Genomic DNA, 23,648 nt, shown 5'->3' on the forward strand with positions numbered 1-23,648 from the left:
AATTAGGCTGTAGCAGGCTCCTCAATGTCTGGTAGTGGTGGAACAGTGGAACAGTTGTGCTCTAGAGGGGAACAGTGGTGCTCTGAATAATCATAGGTTGCTGGCTTGAATGTTGACAAGATAGCATGTGTCTTTATGACCTGGGAGAATCATGCTGGCTTTTTCTTTGTGACCTCACCTGAAGGAGGGGGTGAGAGGCAGGGGAGGGGGAGTTGGGATTCCAGTGAGGCTCCCTCAGAAAAGACCATGTTGCTGCCTCTTGCTGCTTCTGCTTCAGCTCCCAGCAAAGCACAAACTTGTGAGCGTGTAACTCTTTTTGCTGCTCCTGAAAAAACCTAATTGCTATAGGAGTATTGCTAAATCCCTGCTGTAATGGGACTAGTCATGGGTTTAACTTGATTTTTTTTTACAATCCAGTGGAACTAGTTTTCATGCTAAAATATTTAGATATGAATGTTTTTATTTCTTTGTCACTTATAAAATTTCTTAAGATCTAGATATTAGTGTATGAGATATTTGTATTTGTCTGCACAATACGGAGGACATTTAGGATGCTAGATAAATAATTTCCTTGAGGTTGTAAACTTTTTTCTCATTTGAAATTTTATTTTATGTTTTAAAAAAATATAGAATGTATATGAAAATAATTCAAATGTAACTATGAAGGCCCATTGGACAGGTACCACTAGCATGATATAAGGAAAATAAAAACCACCAAAACCCAATACGGTCTGGCATAGAGACTGTAAAGTATATAAGATATCACTGAAACCGCAAAGATTATAGAATGAAAATTAAACAGTCAAGGTAGCTTTTCAACATTATGACAGCCATGACTCTGGCTCTTTCTAGGAATGCAAAGAATGGAATATTTTTCTTATGAAGCTACTATTGTTTTTTTAAATTCTTTGTCTGGAGGAGGGTACTAGACAGACAGACCCTCTCCAAGCAAAACTTTCTCCTTTGTGTTATTTCTTTATATGGAATATCTTTCCTACGGTTATGCGGAGGGATAATGTTTTCTTTCTTCTAAATGAAAAATGTACATTAAGAGTGGAATTTTCAAAAGTGCTTGGGCCTTACCCTGCTTTCATCGAATCACCCAGATGGGAGTTTTCCCATTACCTTCAATGGCAGCAGAGCTGGGCGTTTCTGAGAATCCCATTAGGGGTGTCTGTTTCTTTGAAAACTGTTGCTGTTGTAGGCCAAGTGGGTGTTCAGAGTTTCTGTCATTTAAAAAAGAATAATAAATCAATTAGGTTTAAATACATTCAAGTATTTATCAGCCAGATATCAATTCTAGGGCTCCTGTCCCCAAATGTGTCCTTGTGGAGTCACTATGACAGCTCATGACATAAATGTCCTTTGGAATGGCCTTGGATTGTGGAGCACAAACTGTGATATGTTAAAATGGCTTTTCTGTCACCTCTTCACAGTGATCTTAGGTCAGAGAACTGATGCAATGAAAGAGAAGGAGAAAACAGCTTCCTTCTAGATCTGGGAAATGAGTGGAGGCTGTGTGTTTCATGCTCACTCTTTTGAAATTCTTTTGTATTCATGTTGCACTTAACTGCCTTTGGAAATTAGCCCTGTTTGCCCAGGGCCTGATCTGGATAGGGATGGAGCAGCTGCAGAGCTCCTCCACTGTTTTCCATAAGAGTGATGGGTACTCAATAGGGGTTCTGCATTTCTCAGGATGAGAATCTAACTGTGTCAAACAAACACCATGGGTGAGAAATTGGCCCTGCTGAAGTCAATGGCAAAATTCCTATTGACCCAGTGAGGCCAAGATTTCATCCTTAGGACAGCTAATCTTTTTGTGTGCTCTGAAATGATTGGCTCAATAAACTCAGAAAGGAGCAGCAATCTTCAGCTGGACAGTTATCTGGCTCATTCTTATTTGGAAACCCTATGAAAATCCCTGAACAGTAAAGAATGTGAGCTCCAAAACCGATAGTTTTCCATCTGTCACATAGACTTGCTAAGAAAGATGAAAAAATAAAACTAATTTGCTGGAATTAAAATGAATGAAGTAATAACTGTCAGTTGATTGGGCATAGAAACAGGAAATATTTCACTCTGAGAAGTAGAGAAATATTTTAACTTATTGTGTTTAAAAACGAGACTCATGCTTTAATAATATGTATATTCCTAGCTTTTAAGAAAGCTATTTTGGACCTTTTGTCTCCAGTTGAAGGGCCTATGACATTTACACCTTGAGTGAAACATGTTCCTGGCACTCATCCTATAACATTTAATTTGGCCTAATTATTTTCAGTGATGAGTCCGGGGCAGTTGAATGTGCTGCATACATCCAAAGGTTATACTAGCACTGCTTCATTAGGCACATGCTACATGCCCAAGGACCCTCACGGCAGTTAAGCATCTGTGCCAATTTAGACTTTCATGTTTTCAAAAACTTTTCTTGAAATATTTTACATTACCTTTTTTTCTCACCCTGGTCCCAGCAGCATACGGTCCTCTATAATTAAGTCCTATAGCACAGGATAACGTTATTCTGGTCACAGAATGGGGCACTTTGAATGGATGGTTACAAGTTGATTATAACACTTAAGGACTTGCAGTATTATTTTAAAAATACTTATGTCCATCCATGTGCAAAGCCCTTTTTGGTAAACTAAACATTTTGTCCAAAGGTAAAACATTATGGGCCAGAGTTGCAAATCTAGGGGACATGCAGTTGCTTTGCTGTATTTGTGTATGCTTGGACTATGCACACAGATACCAAATGTGTACACCAAGTTTATAGTTATATGTGACAGGTGGATGACTACCTGGCTACATACATGCTTTCTCAGGCTTTTGAGGAGAGCCAAGTTTGAGGCCTGGGTTTGGCTTGGACTATTTATTTGTGGTGTATGTTTGTATTGAGAAAGGAGTGAGGATGATATTCTTATTTACCTGTACGCTTTGTGACTTAAAAGTAATGCCAGGTTGCTCTGGATGTGACATATTATGTCTATTTATGTAAATAATGTATAAATATAAGATTTCTGTTCCAGAAAATGCAATATAAAATTAGTTCTATAGAATAAAGTGAACTAATAGGACTAGGGTATAAAGTATGAGTATATTGCCACAGGACTTTATAACTAGGGATGGTGGAGACAAAATGTGACTTAATTGTGTAATCAGTCATTTAAAGCATTTGTTAAAATTAAAATTATCGAAATTATGTGGATAGTAATCAGTTTTCATTATAGTTCTTTGCACATCTCAATTCTATAATTAGATGGTGGCATCTGTCATTGCTGATTAATTTGTAGACAGCTCTTTCCTCCCACCAAGAATTTGCTGTGTACCAAGTCAAACTTTTCATCATCTGGAAATGTGAAATAAAAGTGCCATTAATTTGGGGATGTCAGATTTTCATTCTGTAATTTTGGAGGGCAGGTGCTGCTGTTTAGAAAGATTGGTATATTTTTCCTAGTATTTTCTGAAGTGAAAGTCTAACAAGCTGTATGCAGTTCTGCTAGTACTGGGTAAAAAGAACTCTGGCAGTTGAAAGCTGACACTGGGATTGCAAATAGCAATCACACCTTTTTTAAAGCCTCTTGCTGCAAGGCATCTGCATGTTGGGTTCAGTAGTCCATGAAAATTTGTCCTGCCTATAGAAGTGGAAGAGCAGTCTGAAAACAACAAAAAGCTTCCATCCTAAACCAAGTAGGTTTTAAACATGCCGGCTGTCAGTGTGCCTCGGTGGGTCCTTGTATCACCACCAAAACCACTAGATGTAATGATGAGTGGTTATTTAAGACCAACTGAATCAAGCAAAAGAGTTCTTCTGATCCTAAAGGACCAGCCACTTACCCAAGTCAATATATAACTCAGATGTTACCCAATAATCACGCTGTTGCCAATCCTTTAGTATCTAATATCTAAAGGTTTATTTATAAAAAGAAAGGTGAGAGTTAAAACTGATTAAAGGAATTTAAATACATACACTAATTGCAAAATTCTTGGATCAGACTTGTAGCAGTGATAGAATAAACTGCTGGCTTGTAAGTCTCTGGTTGCTTCCAATTAATTGGAAGGTCCTCAGTCTCTTGTCCAGAGGTCTGAGCAGGAAAGAAGCAAAATGGAGATGCTTCCAGGGCCTTTTATAGCTTCTGCCATGTGGAGGGAAACCAGTTGTTTCAAACAAAGCCCTCCACACAGCTTGTGAAAAAATACAGGAAACAAGATGGAGTTTAGTGTCACATGGCCTCGTCACATGCCTTTGCATGCTTTGCTGAGTCATAGCAGGGGCCATCAACCATATTCTAGTTAGAACGTTCACATGAAAGTCCATTAAGTATAGATAGTTGTATTCCATGGTCCATTGTGCGTTAAGTGTTCTTTAATGGGCCATTCAACTTTAATAGTCCCTTCAGAATATGCTGGCTAAATACCTTGTGGATGTTATCACAGGAGCAAACATATTTGAAATATAGGTACATAGTCAATATTCATAACTTCAGGTACAAAATTGATACATGCATGCAAGTAGGATAATCATAGTAAGCAAACCATAACTTTTTCATAGACACCTTACATGACACACTTCGTACAAGATTTGTTGTGATTATATAACAGCATTGATAATAATGATCTACCTGATCATATTTTAATCATATAATGTCAGACTGAGTGAACTCCTGGCCCCATTATAGTCAACAGGAGTTTACCATTGACTTTAGTGGGGCCAGGATTTCACCTCCAGTCATTGCTGAACACCTTTTCTTAGCGGTTAGTCCTGGTAGGCCTGACACCATAAAGGAAATAAAGGCTGGCCACTTAGGCAATGAGATGGCAAAGAAACAGATTAACTGAATGTGGTGCAGGAAGGTGTAATTCTACACTTCTTTGTGCTGCAGGGTGTATTCAATGGAGGGCAGGCAGTGTTGCACTCGCCTGCCTGCCTGCTCATCTACCCTTCCTTGGGGTTTCTACTAGGGCTGTCAAGCGATTAAAACATTTAATCATGATTAATCACATTGTTAAACAATAATAGAATACAATTTATTTAAATATTTTTGGATATTTTCTACATTTTCAAATATATTGATTTCAATTACAACACAGGATACAAAGTGTACAGTGCTCACTTTATATTTTTTATTACAAATATTTGTATTGTAAAAACCAAAAGAAATAGTATTTTTCAATTCACCTAATACAAGTACTATAGTGTAATCTCTTTATCATGAAAGTTGAACTTACAAATGTAGAATTGGGAACAAAAAATAACTGCATTAAAAAATAAAACAGCGTAAAACTTTAAAGCTTACAAGTCCACTCAGTCTTACTTCTTGTTCAGCCAATTGCTAAGACAAACAAGTTTGTTTACATTTGCAGGAGATAATGCTGCCCGCTTCTTGTTTACAAAGCCACCTGACAGTGAGAACAGGTGTTTGCATGGTACTGTTGTAGCCAGCACTGCAAGATATTTACATGCCAGATTTGCTAAAATTTGTGAGTGCAGTTATGTAACAAAAAAAATCTACATTTGTAAATTGCACTTTCATGAGACAGAGATTGCACTACAGCATGAGGTGTATTGAACTGAAAAATACTATTTCTTTTGTTTATCATTTTATAGCCAAATATTTGTAATAAAAACAACAATATAAAGTGAGCAGTGTACACTTTGTATTCTGTTGATTCTAATAGAAATCAATATATTTGAAAAGGTAGAAAACATCCAAAGTATTTAATAAATTTCAATTGGTATTCTAATGCTTAACAGTGCATAAAACAGTGGTTAATCATGATTAATTTTTAAGATTGTGATTAATTTTTTGAGTTAATTGTGTGAGTTAACTGCGATTAATCGACAGCCCTCATTTCCACTCATTCTAGTTAACTTCAGACTCCACGAGGGCAGTATGGGAGTCCAGCCAATGGAGGCCGTTCAGTCAGCATGGCCCTTATATGTCCCATTTCAGGCCAAAACCCTACCCTATCTACATTCTGCAGGTCGCTCCATCCCCCATGGTACAGGATGGTTCACTGACATTGGCCCATAGGCTGAGAATCTACATTTCTACACTGTGAAGTCTGGAGCCAAAAAACACGTGTTCTTGCTGCAGGACTGTGCAGTGTGAAGCTTCTAGATGGCCCGCTCTCCTGATGAGCTGGCACTTAGCATAGAGGATAACGTTGTATCTGACTGTAACATGCAGCCTGCAAAGCATTATATAAGGATACATTAGAAAGAACTAGAAAACACTCTGTTATCAGGCCAATTATTTCAAGGAGCTCAGGTTGCATAACTATGAAAGGAAGATAGTTGTGGGGGTATATGGGGAGATTGTAAATGACTCATCCTTAGCTTATGCAGCTCAGTACTGGGATGTTTTTCTTTTGGTCCTTGCAAGCTGCAAGGTACTAAATGCCACTTGTTTATAGGCAACATTAAAATTACAGTGAGCAATTAACATGAACACACCAGGGATTTTGCCACAAACTGGTTCACGGACTCTATTAAATCTCAAATTCCTTTGCCCACATATTAATAAGTTGGCAGCTGAGATGAAGTGAACAAAGCCCACACTGGACAAGGGCAGAAAGGAGTTAATTATTTGTCCTGGCCCCACACCACGACACCTGTTACCAATATCCAACCTGGAGCAAGGCTTACTAGCTGGAAGGAGTCAAAAGGAAGAAAGCAGGCTTAAAAGCTGGGGTGCCCCATTGAAGAGATTTTTGGTTTTGAAGCATGGAGGACCTAGTGGAGGACTGAGCAACCTATACCAGGAGCAAGCCAGTGAAGGCTTGAATTAGAATTTCTGTTCATTTGCTTAATAAAGTCCAACCCCAGGAAGGGCTGCATGGTGCATGGATTGTGTCTTAAAGCAGTGTCAGAGCTGCTGTGATGCTATAATGAGTGTGCATCGCTTTAGATGTAAGACTTTCTGTAAATTTCCCTTACCGCTGTGGAACTTTGAAGATGGTATCATTAATATAGTCACTGTAAAAAGGTGTGTTGTTATCTCATGTTAGCTAACTTGGTAGCAATGAAGATAAGACAACTTGGTTTAGCAGCTCAAGTTCAAGCCTATAGCAGAAGAACCTGAGGTTGAAGTACAGTGACCAGATGTCCCGGTTTTATAGGGACAGTCCTGATTTTGGGGTCTTTTTCTTATATAGGCTCCTATTACCCCCCACCCCCTGTCCTGATTTTTCACATTTGCTGTCTGGTCACCCTAGATTGAAGTGAGCTGCTAATGTGAGCAAGAGTTGCCTAAAATACTTTTATTATTATATTTTGGGCTCTGTCTGTACATCTGCGTATCTCATAAAGTCTGGATTCATTCTAAAGATATCATCCATATGTTTTTATTTATTATTTGCAGATAAGAAGAAAACTTCTAAGACGATAAACTATGATCAGTTGGATGCATTGTGTAGCATCAGTGGGCTACAAAACAGGTAACTAACTCTAATGAATACATTTGCTTCTATTTGTAGCTTTGTTAGGAAAGGGCATTAGTAAAACAATTCTTAAAGTGTGGTTACAGTCTGAAAAGTCTGTGAAAGTTCAACCTTTTTACAGCACAGATCTGCTCCCTGTATGTGCTATAGTCTTTATTTAGTGATAAAAATAGATTTATATTCCTTTTTACTTCTTCTTTACCCCAGAGCCAGGACAGCTATGGGAGAGTGAAGTGTGTTATATTACAGCAGTAAACCACTCCAAGGTGTGCAGTGTTAGGCTATTAGTAAATGCCTTAAGTGTTTTTCAGTTATGCAGAAGGCGATCAGTAGATTGCTAATACACACCCTGGGGAAGGTATAGTGTTATAGCAAATGACATTCATTTGAAAAATTGGAGTGGAGAGGTGTGTGTTCTTGCAATATAATAAATGCTTCATATTAGAAGAACAAGAGAAATCAGGGGATTATAAACAGTTTTTCTCTACTGTTTTAAATGTATTTACTGTTCCTTGAACTCTAACTTTTCTCTTTTTAAACTTCTTTGGACTATGTTCAGGTCATACCCATGAACCCAGCTGTCCTTTCAGCAGCAATTCTTGGCCCATCAGCCACTTTCAACTTGTTTTTTAGTCAAACACAACCCCTCCTCCCACCTCTGCCTCCTCCCCCAATTTGGCAAATAGATCCATTCCTAGCTTAGGCCCCAATCCTGTAAATAATGTATGCACACATTGAACTTTAAATACTTGCGCAGTCCCATCAACTCCAATGGGATTCCTCATCAACTTAAAGTTTAAGCACAAGTGCAACTTCAGGATTGGGGCCTAAATTTGAAACACATCGATATTCCAAATTTAGCTTTTTATAGTAAGTGAATTAACAGTGGCTAGAATAGCAATCAATAAGCTTCTGCTGAAAGAAGAGCATCCATTTTATCCTCCAGCTTCCTCTTCCCTCTTCTTCCTGTCTTCACTCATCCATCTTGGATGCACAGAACTACATGCAGCATCAGGCCCTTGATTGCTAGGAATATCCCTTATACCCTTGAAAAACTATTTTTGTCTCTTAAAAGTATGTTAAATACTGTGCAACAGAAGCAAAGAGAGGACTCAGGTACCTTCTCCGATCCCATTCATAGTGTTCTGGTAAATAAGCTTTTTGAGACAGGGCCTCTCTTTATTCTGTGTTTATACAGTGCCCAGCACCATGGGGTCCTGGTCCATGACTGAGGTGTCCATGAACTACAAATACATATAAATACTGCACAACACAGTTTGACTCTGAAGATAATTTACTTTTATAAGGTTTCCCAATCTCCCACAATTACAAAAAACTTGCCATTAAAAAACCTTATTCCTGGCCATGCAAAATCTCAGCCACAATGCTGCATTAATGCAGCTTTCTCATGTATCTTAATAAAGTTCAGTTGTTTGTATGTGCAGTGAGTTGCTTCTCAGATTTTGGATGCGATAAATGTCATGCAAATCACATTTTTCTGTATGTATGCAGCCCTCCAAAACCTTAAATCAAAGATTTTGTTTTCTAATTAAAAAATAAGATTCCAGACATATTAATCAACAAGATTGCATTATGCAAATAAACTCAAGTCACCTGCACTGGGTAATGACTAGTTTATTTATTGCAGATGTTGCAATCCCACCACCTAATACTGAGCTGTTCATGGGGAGCAGCAAAAGGGAAGAGAGAAAAGGAAGGGAGGGAATGAGGGAAGTGGGGAAAGAAGGGGCAGAGCAGTTCTGAACATGTCTGTCCTGGTAAGGACTGTCAGAGGGGGAAGACAATGATAGAAAGGTAAAGGAGTAAAGGCAGGAGGATGGAGTAGTGTGAGAGCTGCAGTGACCATACGTGAGCATGTGTGCTTCCACTCCCACCCTTTCTCCCACACCATTCTCCTCAGAGAGAGATGTCTCCCGATATATAGTACACTCATCTCACTGTCCCTATGAGACACCCAGCCATCTCGCAGAACTTCCTCCTGTCAAAGTCCTGCCTCCCCTCAATGCACTTCACCTTCCTGGAGGGCAGAGACCCATGCTTCACTTGTTTCCATCCAAGGTAAGATGGATCTGAGTTTAAGCCTCCTTTTGGATTGAAATGCAGGTAAAATCCATCTTCCAAACTCTGATTTGATGAGTTTGTGTAACCCAAAATCCCTCTGTGGCCACCAGCCCAGATGATTGTACTTCTGTTTCTATTGTATTAAAGTGTATTTTCAGTCCAATATGAATCATACCTTTTAATAAACTTCTGATTTTAAGAAGGTTTTTGTGAAGACCTTTGTAAAATTAGGATTTTCTGCTAATAACTTTAAGAAAGTTTGTTGGAATCTTGGCATGAATAATAAAATAGTGATCTGGTTCCAATATTTAGAGTACGCACACATCAAGAAAATACAGTGGCTTTTAAATATTTTGTGAAGCCAGACAACTTTTTCTTGAAGGAACACCAAGGGGCAGATTCAAGATCACTATCAAAGTGAGCCTGAACAAATGGGGGATCTGTGCCTGGGCTTGCGGCCTAAGGAATCCTCTTTTTCTTCCAGTGCATAGCGCACTAGCACAACTGCACACCAGCAACTGGTACAGCCCATGGGCTGCAGTAACAGTGATTGCTCCCTCCCCTTCTCTACCTCCTCACAATGGGGATTTTCAATAGCGGTTCTGCATCATCGTGGAGCCACTGGCTCTGCTTTCCCTTTAGTCCTGGCTCTCTCCATGCCACATAGAGAGCATCCAAAGAGCACTGTTGCATGGTCAGCAACTGATGCAAATACCCTTCTGCAGCCTTCCCATAGCCTGTCCTCACCTTGTTTGGTGGAACATATAAGGGGTTAGGAAGCACGTCTGGCTCTAAGAAAGAGAAGACTGCTCAGTGTCTTATGGTGAAATCTTGGCTCAGTTTGAATCAAAGACAAAACTCCCATTGACTTCAACAGGGCCAAGATTTCACTTGAGTGTAAGTCACATTAGTGGAGATCATAACACAGAGTCTGTCCCTGCTAGTCATGTTAAAGCCAATTAATGGAAGAAGGAATTATTTCTACTTCACCATTGTGTTGCTAATAGGTTTTGTTACATGAATAGCTGGTTTTCTTCCTGAAAATAAGACCAATTATAAATTATACCCTTTACTAGAGAGGGCTACTCAGACATTTGTTTTAGGTGCTTTGTGAGTTGTTATTAATATACTATAGCCACCAGATTCCTTGTTGTTTTAATATACTATATAGTTCATCTGAAAAAAGCAGTAAGGAAAGAAAGGACTAGACATTTTAAGATCAATCAGAACAGGCAGTTTTGAACAGGATTGATGTAATGCCTCTCTTTAAAGAGTATGCAGCTTACTGCTTTGTGTTCTGACCGTGTTTCCCCCCTCAGGCAGCACACACAGGGACTGTCAGTTTAATTGGAATTTCTAGAGTCTAAGGAGCCAAGTAGCTGTTTTTCCTCAGTTCTTGTAAAAGGCAAAATGCGAAATAAAACAACATCATCATGAGAATTAGCTATTCATGGGCATTCATCCTGTTCACACTCTGAAGCTCCTATGTCAATGAGACTAGTTTTGATTATCATATCTTAGGGAAAATTGTCCTGTGCCTGTGTAGATTAAAATCACATTGGAACAGCTGCTATTGTCCAGATTCATGCAGGCTAAACTGATTGTTTGTATCAGTCTGATAGCTAACTGTTTGTTAGCATCCTTAAAAGAGAGGAGAGGCAGCTTAAGTTCTTGCAGTTACTTAGATGAGCAAGTGCTCATCCTACAGAATGTGCTTCTTTAAGGAGCTATTTTGGTGTATTACCATTTTTGAGCAGTAAACAAAATAAACAAAAACAGATTTTTTCAAAATTGCTATACCTCTTCCTTCCTTTCTAAGGATGGAGACTGGGTGGACAGAACTATGTTGAGATTTAGAAGTTTCATCTCACTTTGCTCTCAATCCTGTGAAGTGTTGAGGCACACACAGGGCATGTAGCACCAGACAACACTCTTACTCTGTAATCTGATTTGGGGATTCCACCTACTCATATAAAAAACGTAACAAAAAAGCATAGAAGTAAAGAGGAACATGTGGAAGGGCAACTGAGAAAAGAAAGCAGGATTGTAGATATGGGAATTAAAGTTGGCCCCATATTTGACAATTTAACCAAATATTTCTCTTTAATCAAGTTATTAAAAATCTGTGTTTACAACTTTGGTTACTGTAACTTGGTCATGACTGTTTGTGCTGAGGGTGGGGGAGAGAAAGTATCTTTGTGAAGCATCACAGGAGATTTCCCTCAAGTTACTCATGTTCCAGCCACTGGCTGGAGAGCACTAGATGGAGGCTTTTGGGAGAATAGCAAGGTTGCTTTTTAACAGACTCAGTCAGTGGTGGATGGGGGGCGGGAAATGGGGACATGTTACTTTCTTCCAGCCTTCTTCATTCTGAGCACCCTTTGGACTGAGAAATAAAAAGCTAGAGTCAGGAACCAAATATGATACCTCTAGGAAACAGGGCTGGCCTGGCTTTGCAGTTTTATGACTAAATCTTGCCCCTTAGCAGAAAAACAGGGATAATGGCCAAAAAGTGACATATTCACTCTCTTGTGGGCCTCCTACTGGATTTTTCAGTGACAGAGGTGCACAGTAAAGGCACATCTGCACATATGGATTTATTTTGGTACTTGGCTATCAAACTTGTAACATGCCCAACTGTGAGGCCAAATCATGCAGTCATCTCACACAGAGGAGATTGAGTATAGAACGTATAATGTGCCCTCTGGTCATAATTTTCTGTACCAGCTGAGGCAGAAAAGCTACAGTCATTGTGCAGTATTACAATTTACCCTTATATTATCAAAATATCTAGACCTTTACATCACATTTTTGCTTCAGCTGAGAAACGGAGAAAATACCCAAATGCCCTACTCAGTGGTTCTCAAATGTATTTGATCGTGCCCTCCTTCTTTGTGTCTGTAGTTGTTTACATCCCACCACCACCACACAAGTATATAAACCAATTATAAAAAAAAATCAACATGCAACTCTCACTAAATATTAGAAACAGTAAGGCATTCAAACAGAGCTATGGATCCATTTTAATAAGAGCAAAAGCAAAACTGCGATGGTGGTCAATGCTTGCAATTAAATGTGCATGCTGCCTTGTAGCAACCTGATTAACATACATATGGCAACGACTTTGTATAATGCATTATATAACCAGAAATCCGTCAAAATGCACAGTACCATCTAGAGTCAAATGCACAGTGCCATCTGAGGACCTGGTATGTCTAGAGGAATCAGCTTTGCTAGTTATTCATTGCTGTGGGTAAAATGTGTGCAGTATGTTTTTTCCCCCCTAAAGCTTCTCATCCCCCCTAACCCATACATTCCGGGCCCATTGGACATGCACACAGATGATGCATCCAGAACACTCCCATGGTCCTTCGCATGATGAATACCTCATTGTGCATTCTGTCTGGGGATGATTCTTAACATATACATGGTCACATCAGTTTCAGTTCTATGTTAATCAATATTTGCATGGTGTTAGGAGAAAATGAAATCTCCTTAGTGTAGCATTAAATTACACTTCATACCAAAATCTGCATTCTCACAATAGTGTCATATTGCTATTTGGCTTCATTGTGCCCTCTTCCTACACCTATTGTGTGGAGAGACCCTCCCCCACACAAAGCTCCTGTACACCTTCATGTCCAGCAATCTGGAGAGATCATGGTTCAGTTTACCATTGCTATATTTTTCAGTGCAAAACCAGAAGGTTGGATGGGTAACAATTATGATATACTTCCTACATATGAGATCTGCAGTCTGGATATAATGAGATGATTTCATCCCTAATGAAATTCAGTTCCAATACAGTATTTATTTCATGCAGAGCTTGCCTATTGACTTTTAGTCTTGAAGTACTTTGATGGTTTGCCAGGGGAGACTTAAAATGGTGGTGTTTAGGGAAATTATTACTTGATTAGCTTGACTAGAGAATCTTATATTTTCTTCTGTAATCGCAGCAGAACAATTAAAATAGGGCATAGATAACCTTTTATTTATGATGAAAGTTGATTGCAAAATATGATTTTGAACTTCAATTGTCTAGAGAGCAAAAAAAGCCCCAAACTCTCAAATCCACAAATTATGCCACAAACCTTAATATCGCCATACACTTGCAACAATGTCACAGGATTGTGCACCAAATTCAAGTTTGGCTTTAAATGGATGCAATCACATTGAAGTCAACATAGGTATCCCTTTACATCAGAGGTGAATTTGGACCAATGTCTTGAAAATGAGGAAGAGAATAACTTGAAAGGCAAAGGAGCTACTTTGGTTTATAAAGAACTGAGTGAATGGATAGCAGTAAATAGATATCTTAAAGCCCAGTATTTTAGAAAATCAAAAACAGTAAGGCAGAGTGAAATTTGAGCTGGAGAATCCGAGTGTGACACTGGCAGACCAGATCATGTCAGAGTATATTCAGGCCAATTCACTTGTGTATTAGTATAGATCAGAGGTTCTCAATCTGTGGCCTGAGCTCCATTCAGGTGGTCTGTGAATATTTTCCTCTAAGGTGTGTGCCTGGGTGGCTGAACACAAGAGAATGAAGGGCCACCCACCTAATCAGTGGAGCCACACAGGCATGGCTTCACTAATTAGGTGCCTGGACTCTGGAAAAGTCGCACATGTAAGGTGAGGTGGCCTTGGGGGTAATAGGAGAGAAAAGGGGGTGGGGCAAATTTAGGACATGCAGGGCTGCAGTGGCCAGAGAAGGAGGTGACTTTCCCCAGTTCGGTGGCTGCCATGGTGGGGGAAAGAGGGAGAGACAACCCTCCTTCCCAGCCCCAGCTCGGGGCCTGCTATGGTGGTGGAGATAGGGCACATCCATCGCATTAGAAAGGTAAGACTACTGATACTAAAATATGAGTTGTGTGCTTTTATTTGTAGAACAAAAAACTTTAATTATTATTAAGTTTTTTATACATTGTGCTTTTATCCAAAGCTCTTTACAATAATTAGCCAATGGTACAAACAACATTTGGAAAGATTATTAAGTGGTCTGCTGAGACCCACAGCAATTTTCAAGTGGTCTGCAAAAGAAAAAGTTTGAGAACCACTAGTATAGATCAAAGTGTTTGTTAAATGTGTAAGTGTTTTGGATGTTTAAATTTCACAAATAGGATGTCACGTGCACTGTTTTTACTTATCTGTGTCCTGTCATAATGTAATAACAAGCATTTACATTGTACGTACCCTGTAGCTAAATAACTCATCAGACATCAAAAAGCCTTGTGGAATAATAATGAGGGACTTTATCAGAAAAAAATGCTAATTACAAAGCAAATGGGCATTGTATGTGATGACCGGAGGTCAGAGACTCGAAGTGCATTCTTCACGCCCTGTCATCAAAGGAAAAGCCCATGTGGGTAAAAAGACTGTCAGCAGAAGATATAAATATGGATTCTAGGAAAGATCCTTCATCTCTGACCTGTTTGGACTCTTACAGGGAAGTCTACCAGATGCAAAGTGGAGATCCCCAGAGACAATCTGGGTACCCTGAAAAGACTTTTGGGAAACTGGCAGTTTATTACATCACTGTCATCATTTGGATTACAAACTGTGATTCACCTGTACATATTTTACCCGTTTTAACCTCTCAATAACTCATTTCCTTTTCTTACCTAATAAACCTTAAATTACTTTACTATAGAATAGCTGCCAGCATTGTCTTTGGTATAAGATCCAGAGTACCAATTGGTCTTTTGGGACTGAGAGAAACCTGATGAGGTGTGATTTTTGGTTTGAGTGACCATCATCACAAAATTCAGTTTGTCTGAGTGGCAAGATAGTCTGGAGAGTCTAAGGGGACTGTCTGTGACTCCATGGTAAGACTGTTATAGTGATCCAGGAGTTCACCTTTGTTACTGGCTTGGTATAATCTAATTATAGAACATACCACTAGTTTGGGGTGTCTGCCCTTGTTTTCTGTCAGTCTGTCCTGAGATAGGCACTCACAGCTGTGAGCCACTCCAGACAGCGTGACAGAGGGTCTGGATCATTTATTGATGGCAATAACCTTTTAAAAGCAGCAAAGAGTCCTGTGGCACCTTATAGACTAACAGACATTTTGGAGCATGAGCTTTCATAGGTGAATACCCACTTCGTTGGATGCATGCATTCACCCACGAAAGCTCATGCTCCAAAACGTCTGTTAGTCTATAAGGTGCCATAGTACTATTTGCTGCTTTTACAGATCCAGACTAACACGGTTACCCCTCTGATACTTAGTAACCTTTTAGTTCAGGACATTTCAAAAATGCATTTCTGAACAATTGCCGGCCAAGTTTCTTCAAGATAGCGCATAATTAAAGAAGGAAACTCAGTTGTGTGTATTGAGATGTTTCTGAAATTAAATGCATACCAGAAAGAATTTGCTGCCTCTTTCAATGTAAAAGGTAGAAATTTACATTTCTCTTGACTCTGAAGATAAGGTAAAGATATATAAATAAAGTAGATAAATATTGCCATGTCTAATAAACCTATGAAGTGAAATATCTTTCCAAGCTGCTTGTCATGGTCACTTCTACCACATACCTTCAAAACTAATGATGTTCTTAAACATCTAGCTGGAAATCTAGGGTCCACTGAAGTCAATGGGCAAAGTGACTTCAGTGGGGTCAGGATTTCACATAGTTCTGTATATCCAATGCTTTTTTACTGCAAAATTTATTAATTTTATGTAGAACCAGATTCTACCATCCTCACTCATGTTGAGTAGTACCTGCTATGAGAGTGCTCTGCAAAAGAAAAGTCTCTATATATGTAGGTAGATAATTGATAATGTTCCATCAGATGACAGTCAAGAATTTGCAGAATTGTTCATAGGCCTTCTGGTGTCAGTAAAAGTTGTGAATTGCAAATGGCTTCCAGAGTGCAGTACCACACTCCGTGACTAGTTCCAGTAACTTCAGTGAGACCATTCACGGAGTCATGTACTCTTCCACATGCATTAGAGAGGCAGAATGTGACTTACTAGTCACTTTGTCCAAAGCTCCTCTGGGTTAAGATTTGCTAGAGTGCTCGCCACTCATCAGCTCCCACTATTTTCAGTTGGTGCATTTTGATGCCTAAATGGGAGCTGAGCATTTTTGGCTCTTGATTCCTCAATGGCTTATTATGGCCCTTCATGAAAAGCCATTATAACATTCCCTTTTTAAATAAGTTGTCTCCATAGATTCCATGTTATAATCTATTTATTTTGATAGTTCTAAACAAGTGTGATATTATATAAACTGTAACAGTGAAGGTAGGGCTGCCCAGAGCAGTGGGGCGGGGGGACCAAGCAGAGCAATTTGCCCTGGGCCCCGCAATGAGAGTTTTTCGGGGCCCCTGGAGCAGGGTCCTTCACTCGCTCCGGGGCCCCCAGAAAACTCTCGCAAGGCCTGGGCCCCCGGAGCTTCTTCCACTCTGAGTCTTCGGTGGCAATTTGGCAGTGGGGGGTCCTTCCACTCCGGGACCCACCGCTGAAGTGCCCTGAAGACCTGCAGCAGGGGGTCCTTCCACCCCGGGACCCACCGCTGAAGTGCCAGGTCTTCGGCGGCAATTCAGTGGTGGGGGGAAGACCCCAGGCTCCCTGAATCCTCTGGGCGGCCCTGACTGAAGGCAGTGAGAAAGACCTTTTTTGTGTGAGTTTCATGGCTCACTTTGAGGATAGAATTTGATCTTGTGCTCCCTTAATGTTACAGGAACAAGAGATTAAATTCCCACTGCTGTTCCCATTGATGTCTTTGGGAATTTTTATGCAGATCCAGCTAACCAGCATGGTGCTTATCACCAGTCCCCTCTCCGTACTTAAGATAATATTTTTATCTCCTCCAGTAAAAGCAGAACTGGGTGCAAATAATACTAACATTATGTCTAAGGTTTAAAATTTCTAGAATTTGTTCTTTTTCATTTCTTTAGGAAGAATCCACACACCACTGAAGAAGCTCATCAAAAGTTTATGAAACTTTATCCCAAAATATTCTACCAAGAAAAGACTGTATTGCCAGAAATTCCTCCAACACACTCAAAGAGGTAATGGATCTCTGCTAGTTTTTGTTTTTTGTTTTGAGAGAAAGAAAAGCATACGATATTATCAGATCAAGCTTCACCACTGCATATCACAGAACAGCTGGAGAAGACAAAGATTAGTAGCTAGTGGCAAATTCATTTTCTGCATGAGCAGAAACATCTGTTCGTTGCTAAGAAGTACATTTGTCCAACCTTTCAAAAAAGTATTGGTTATACTTACCTCCCAGTTTGTTGTGTTTGTGAAAAAAGATTATCAGAGTGTGGCTGCTTTTATAATTTTTCCTGTCACTTTTGAAAAAAAGTGAGTGCCCCAGTGAGTAAATGGCTAATCATACAAGCAAATATATATATATAATTCAATGTTGAACATTTAAGTCCCCGATAGTCTTTCTTTCCTTTCCTGACTGCAAGTAGAAGCCTTGCCCAGGTACTCACCTACATCATAGCAGGGGGTAGACCTAGCTGGGGCAGCAGCAGCTGCCTGAAGTTAAGTGAGGTATTATTTTGCTACAGCTACTTCAGAGACCCTGAACCTTAAGAAACCTATGGAGGAGGAGAATACCTGTGTCCTGCAAAGGGTCTTCTGGGGGAGGGAGCAGAGAGGGAACTTCTCTTCCAAGTAAGAAGAGCAGGTAAAAAGCATCCCTGAAGATTCCTTAGCAAATATCCATGGCAGGCCCTGAGAACATGTGCCCCTTAAGAGACAACAGGGGCATTGGCAAAAAGTACCTGTATCCCCCATCCCAGCATGAGAAAAAACAGAGGTGCTCCATTGTGTCTTCCTTCTCTGGAGGGTGGAGGTTTACCCTCTGACCTTGCCCTGACTGCAACAGATGCTATGAAGGGCACAGGTATTTCTCCTCCCCAAACCCTTTATGATGGAGGGTCTTGAAGCAGGTGCAGCAGGAGCCCTTCAACTCATTTTTAGACAGCTGTTGCTGCCCTATCTGATGAAGGTGAATAGAACTGGTCAGAATCCCCCACCCAGGGAAATCTTTTTAATTTTTGTCAAAGCTTTCATACATATTTTCAGTGGATAATTTCAACTTTTCATTGAAAAACAGGTTTTTTGTTTGGTTTTTGGTAACTAAAACAAAACTGCCTTGGTTTTCTGACAGAAAAAAATGAAACGTTTTAATTATTTACAAATTCAATTTTCCATAGAAAAAATGTTGATGAAAAATTTTCAGCTATACCCTAATAGTGAGCCTACCTATGACTTCTACCTGCGATCAAGAAGAAAAAGTGACAGTTGGATGCGGTTTCTAAATATCCAAAATTCAGATAAAAATAATTAATTAATAAGAGAGAGACCAAGACTGACCAGCTATTAACTCTAATCTTCACTTTTTTCATAAGTGAAATTTTTTGGCTAAAACACTTTAAAACAATACATGTCTGTTAAGTATATCTAATACACACTGAAGCTAACACGAATGGCACACAGGAAAGTATTTCTCCATATGTTTTTAAATGTATCATGATCTAAAAATGACTGACACATCAGTGTTTCTACTAAAAGAGTCCCTGATCCTGCATTTGGAGATGCATGGTCAGACTCTTATACCCATATGGAGCCCCAGCAAAGCTAAAATAGAGCAACAATGTATTAAATCTAGCACATTGCTTGTATGTGGTATGTTGGGTTGCCCATTGTAAAGGGAAAAATTGTCTCAGTGGAGGGATTTGGAACATAATTTTATTCAAGTCTGGTTTATTTAGACCTGATGTTAAAAGAACTATTTTCAAGACATAACACTGTTTCTGAAAAGTATTTGTTGTAGATGGCTCCCTGTGACCTCAAATATTTAAACATACTTAAAGAGCAAAGTAACTTCTACAAGGATTACTCTCTGTAAATACTATTTCTTCACCAAAAGTTTCATTCTTAGTTATAAATATGCAATCTAATGTAAGTTTATGGTCTTGGTCAAATCTTTAGAATTTTAATAATTTTAGTACCTAAATTATGGAGTCTTATGTTTAGGCTGCTGTAGATAAAATTACCTTGGCAATTTCATGATAAAGGAGGGATTCTCAAACTTTTGTACCGGTGAACCCTTTCACATAGCAAGCCTCTGAGTGTGACCCCCCTTATACATTAAAAACACTTTTTTATATATTTAACACCATTATAGATGCTGGATGCAAAGCGGGGTTTGGGGTGGAGGCTGACAGCTCGCGACCCCCCATGTAATAACCTTGCGACCTCCTGAGGGGTCTTGACCCCCAGTTTGAGAACCCCTGTGATAAAGCCATATCCTGAGAGGTTAATAACTCAGCCACAAAAATTAAACCCAAATAGAAAATTTTACATTTTGCAGAAACCTTTATCTTCCAGGGCATGTAGCATGACATGAATTGCTTTGCTCCCTGCTCACATTTTTTGTAACTTATATTGTCTTATGCTTTTATAGATAGTGTTCTGAAAAATGAAGATTATCAGTATTATACAGTCATAGATGGGAAAATTACATTTCCAGGTTATTGATCAAATCGTTCTTTGATTTATAGTCTCCTAATCCTTCAAAAAGTGCTACAAATCTACCTGACTTCATATGTGAATCTCTTATTTATCTGTGAGGTGTATAAAAAACTCATGAAGCCAGCCGTCATTAGTTACACATCTGAGTAATCATTGTAATTTATCTGCACTATATTGTCTTCAGTGATATTTTTTAAGACAATGGAATGTGAATAATTTTCAGATTTTTTTGGAGGGGGGAGGAGAGCAGAGGGGAATCAGACTAGATGTGGGTAGAGAATTTGAACCCAAAGTGCTTTTATTTATTGCAGTTTCATATACTCTGTATTGATTTGTATGTGTGACTTCTGTTGACATCAGTGGGAACAACACAGGTGTATCCAAAGACAGAATTTCATCTGGTGGTTTTTGTATGCTTGCATCAGGTTCGATTGGAGAGTGCTGGGTAGGGATTAGTTCATAGTACTAGGCTAATACTGTAATTGCTAGATTAAATAAAAGACCACTGCAGTAACAACATTTAACACAGCAGCCTGGATTTTGCCTTTTTAGAATCTGTTTCTACTGTACTTCCTCATATGGCTTTGAGGAGATCTGCGATTGCCTTCTATGATTGTTTAAACCTAGACTGTAAGATCTTATCTATGTGCATCTGTACCCTGTTTATAGATAATAATTTGCTGCTGCTTATTTGAGTGATTTTTTTTTGTTGCGTATGAGTATGTTTGGTAACTAATTTTCCCTGTATTTTCTCTCTATTTTTTTAATTCCCAATTTGGATATATGTTCACCATTTTAATGTACTGTAATATTCTGACTTAATCCTGACCTCCAAGCACGTAGCTCTGTGCAGAGTGCAAAATCATTACTGTGTATGTGTGCACTAGCATAGTAGCTCGTTTGACAAGATATGCAATAATATAAGCAAAGGTTCTCAGCCCTTTAAGATCCATAACCACTTCCAGACTTGCAAAAAAAGCATAGAATCCTAAGAGTAGCATCCAGCTTTAAGGGAAAAGGCAAATTTTTAGGAGGGTGAAGGGGTGGGGAGAAAGCTGGATGGCTTAAGTGTCTATGGTTGGAGCTGCTGGAATACACTTTTTTCATAGAACTGCTGGTAGCTTTAGAATTGTGTGTTTATCTTAGGGTTTGTATTAGCACCCATCCCTATAATATAAGTGATTTCTGTGTAAGATTGAAAAAACAAAATCCCTAGTGAATGTTACCGGCTTTCCTCCCATATCTGGTGATGGGAGTCTCTTTCTGGGGTAGGAGTTTTCTTTTCCTTTCTTTTCTTTTGTGTGTGTGTGTGTGTGTATGTGAGAAAGAGAGAGGGAGAGAGGGCGAGGGTGGTTTTAAGTGTCATTCTGGTTATGATGGAAAAGCTTTTATCACAAAAAGAGCTCTTGCATTGTGACATCTACACTGCATTAAAAGACCTGTGACTGACCTGCATCGGCTGACTCAGGCTCCAGTTGCAGGGCTTTACAATTGCAGTGTAGATGTATGGGCTCGGGCTGGAAACTGGTTCTGAGATCCCGCAAGGGGATTGAATTTCAGAAGCCAGGCTCAAGCTCAAGCCTGAACTTCTACACTGCAATTTTTAGCCCTGCAACTTGAGTCAGCTGATGGGCTCGGGATTCGGTGCTGCTGGGTTTTTTTTATGGTGTAGACATACCCTAAGGGTGATCAGTCTGGATTTGTCTACTCTCTTCTGGAAGTTCATCCAAAAGCTGACCCTCCTCGATCCTTACTGCCTTACCTCTGTCTCTTGCACATTTTGTCCTGGGCTCTGTAATCTGCATTGTCATAGAACAACTGTTTTGGTGATTACTGAGTCTCCAATGTAGCTAGGACCTGGCTTTGTAAACAGGGACAAATGCTTTGAACTGCCAATTGCAGCTGTGAGATTAATAAAGGGAATGGCGTTTGTTCTTGAAATACAGTGTTTCAATAAGTAATTTCATGTTTAGAAGATCATTTTAAAAATACTTGATATTTGATATTATTAATACACTCTTTAATAAGACTTTTGCTCCTAGTTTTTCACATATTGTGGGTGCCAAGAAGTGACCTTATTTCCATGCACCTGCTACATTAATTGAGTCAAAAGGAATAATAATGCTTATATGACCCTTTTCACCTACAGATCTCAAAGTTCTTCACAATCTTTTAATGTATTTATCCTCATACCCTCCCCCCCCCAGGTAGGAAAGTGTTACCATTCCCATTTTATAGGTGGGGAACTGTGGCACAGAAAAGCAAAGCAGACTTGCCCAAATTCACACAGGAAGTCCATAGCAGAAGAGGGAATTGAACCCAGCTCGTCCATGTTCTAAGCCAGGGGACACTGGATCTACCAATTTGTTTTGGAGAGAGGAGACCTGTGTGATTGATTAACCTCTGGCAGTAACAACAGAGAAGAAAAATCTGTCAGACTGAATGCTGGTATTTCTAGCATTGTCAACAGCAGGTTGTGATGTATGCATCTGTGTAGTGTGAGAAACATCAAAGAGAAAATTACTTACCTTTAAACTCTGCTCTTTTGAAGATATCAGGCTAGATTCATGATTGCCCAGTGGCCTTTGTGCATCAGCCGCATTGGTGCATAGTGGCTATAGGATAGGCGCAAACTCCCCCTTGCATGCTAGAGAATATCACCCGTGTAGAGAGCCCATAGGCCATGTACAGAGACGCTACAGCAGCCACTGTGGCAGAACTACAGAGTTATTGAGACCACCAGGATATCTGTGCTCCTTTGAGACAAGGCACCTCATGAGAGCCAGGGTGAAATGTTTTCAGAAAAGTGACTTCAGCTCTAAAACAAACTTCTAGAAGAGGTTGGAGTAATCTAGAACCTTTGTCACCTTTGGAAGAATCTGCAAATTTTCCTCTTTGAAAGGGCTTTTGCTACTGGAACCATAAGAAGAAAAGAGAAGATGTGTATCTGAAACAGAATCTCCAGGGAAGGGAGAAGAGCAAAAGACTCATGAAGTCTGCTAGGGGCTCTGTTATGCAGATCTAATTTACCTGGGAAGCGCGTTGATGCTATGGTGGTGGGAGTTAAAGAAAACTCTAAGACAGAGAATGAGGTTCACCCCATTGGCAAATAAAAACAAATGGAAAAGACTAGACCTGCCTGGTGTGTGGAAGCACATATCAAGGTACCCAAAGCCATATAGATGCCCAGACGGTGCAGAGCCAGAACACCAGTGATGAGGTGCAGTGTGTGCAGCAAGCTCTCCTGCTGACTGCAATCATGAAGAAAGTGGCTAGAAGGTTCCATCGGTGGTAGGTAAGTTCCAGGGTGGGCCACAACCAGCAGTGAGGGTGGATGGAGACTGTCTTGCTCCCCTACCTTCTATCACTGCCTTTAGGGACCAAAGAACCTGGGGAGTTCTGCCTATTATTTGTTAAGTGTCAGAGGGGTAGCCGTGTTAGTCTGGATCTGTAAAAGCAGTAAAGAATCCTGTGGCACCTTATAGACTAACAGACCCACGAAAGCTCATGCTCCAAAACGTCTGTTAGTCTATAAGGTGCCACAGGATTCTTTACTGCTATTATTTGTTAGGGAGTGAAGCCCCAGGAGTTAAATGCCTCACAGGTGTTATTTTTAGAGATTTTTTTATCT

General features: G+C 39.7%; 1 protein-coding gene across 1 annotated transcript in view; it reads left to right on the top strand.

Annotated features, from left to right (window-relative positions):
* Positions 1 to 246: 246 nt before the first annotated feature.
* CNBD1 (cyclic nucleotide binding domain containing 1) overlaps positions 247 to 23,648 on the top strand; it is a 301,514-nt gene continuing 278,112 nt past the window's right edge. Inside the window, exons 1-3 of the mRNA XM_050941062.1 lie at positions 247 to 298; positions 7,359 to 7,434; positions 17,422 to 17,535. Coding sequence (XP_050797019.1) covers positions 247 to 298; positions 7,359 to 7,434; positions 17,422 to 17,535 — 242 coding nt within the window. The remainder of the gene's footprint in view (positions 299 to 7,358; positions 7,435 to 17,421; positions 17,536 to 23,648) is intronic.

Source organism: Gopherus flavomarginatus, chromosome 2 (genome assembly GCF_025201925.1).
Source record: "Gopherus flavomarginatus isolate rGopFla2 chromosome 2, rGopFla2.mat.asm, whole genome shotgun sequence".
NCBI classification, from domain to species: domain Eukaryota; kingdom Metazoa; phylum Chordata; order Testudines; family Testudinidae; genus Gopherus; species Gopherus flavomarginatus.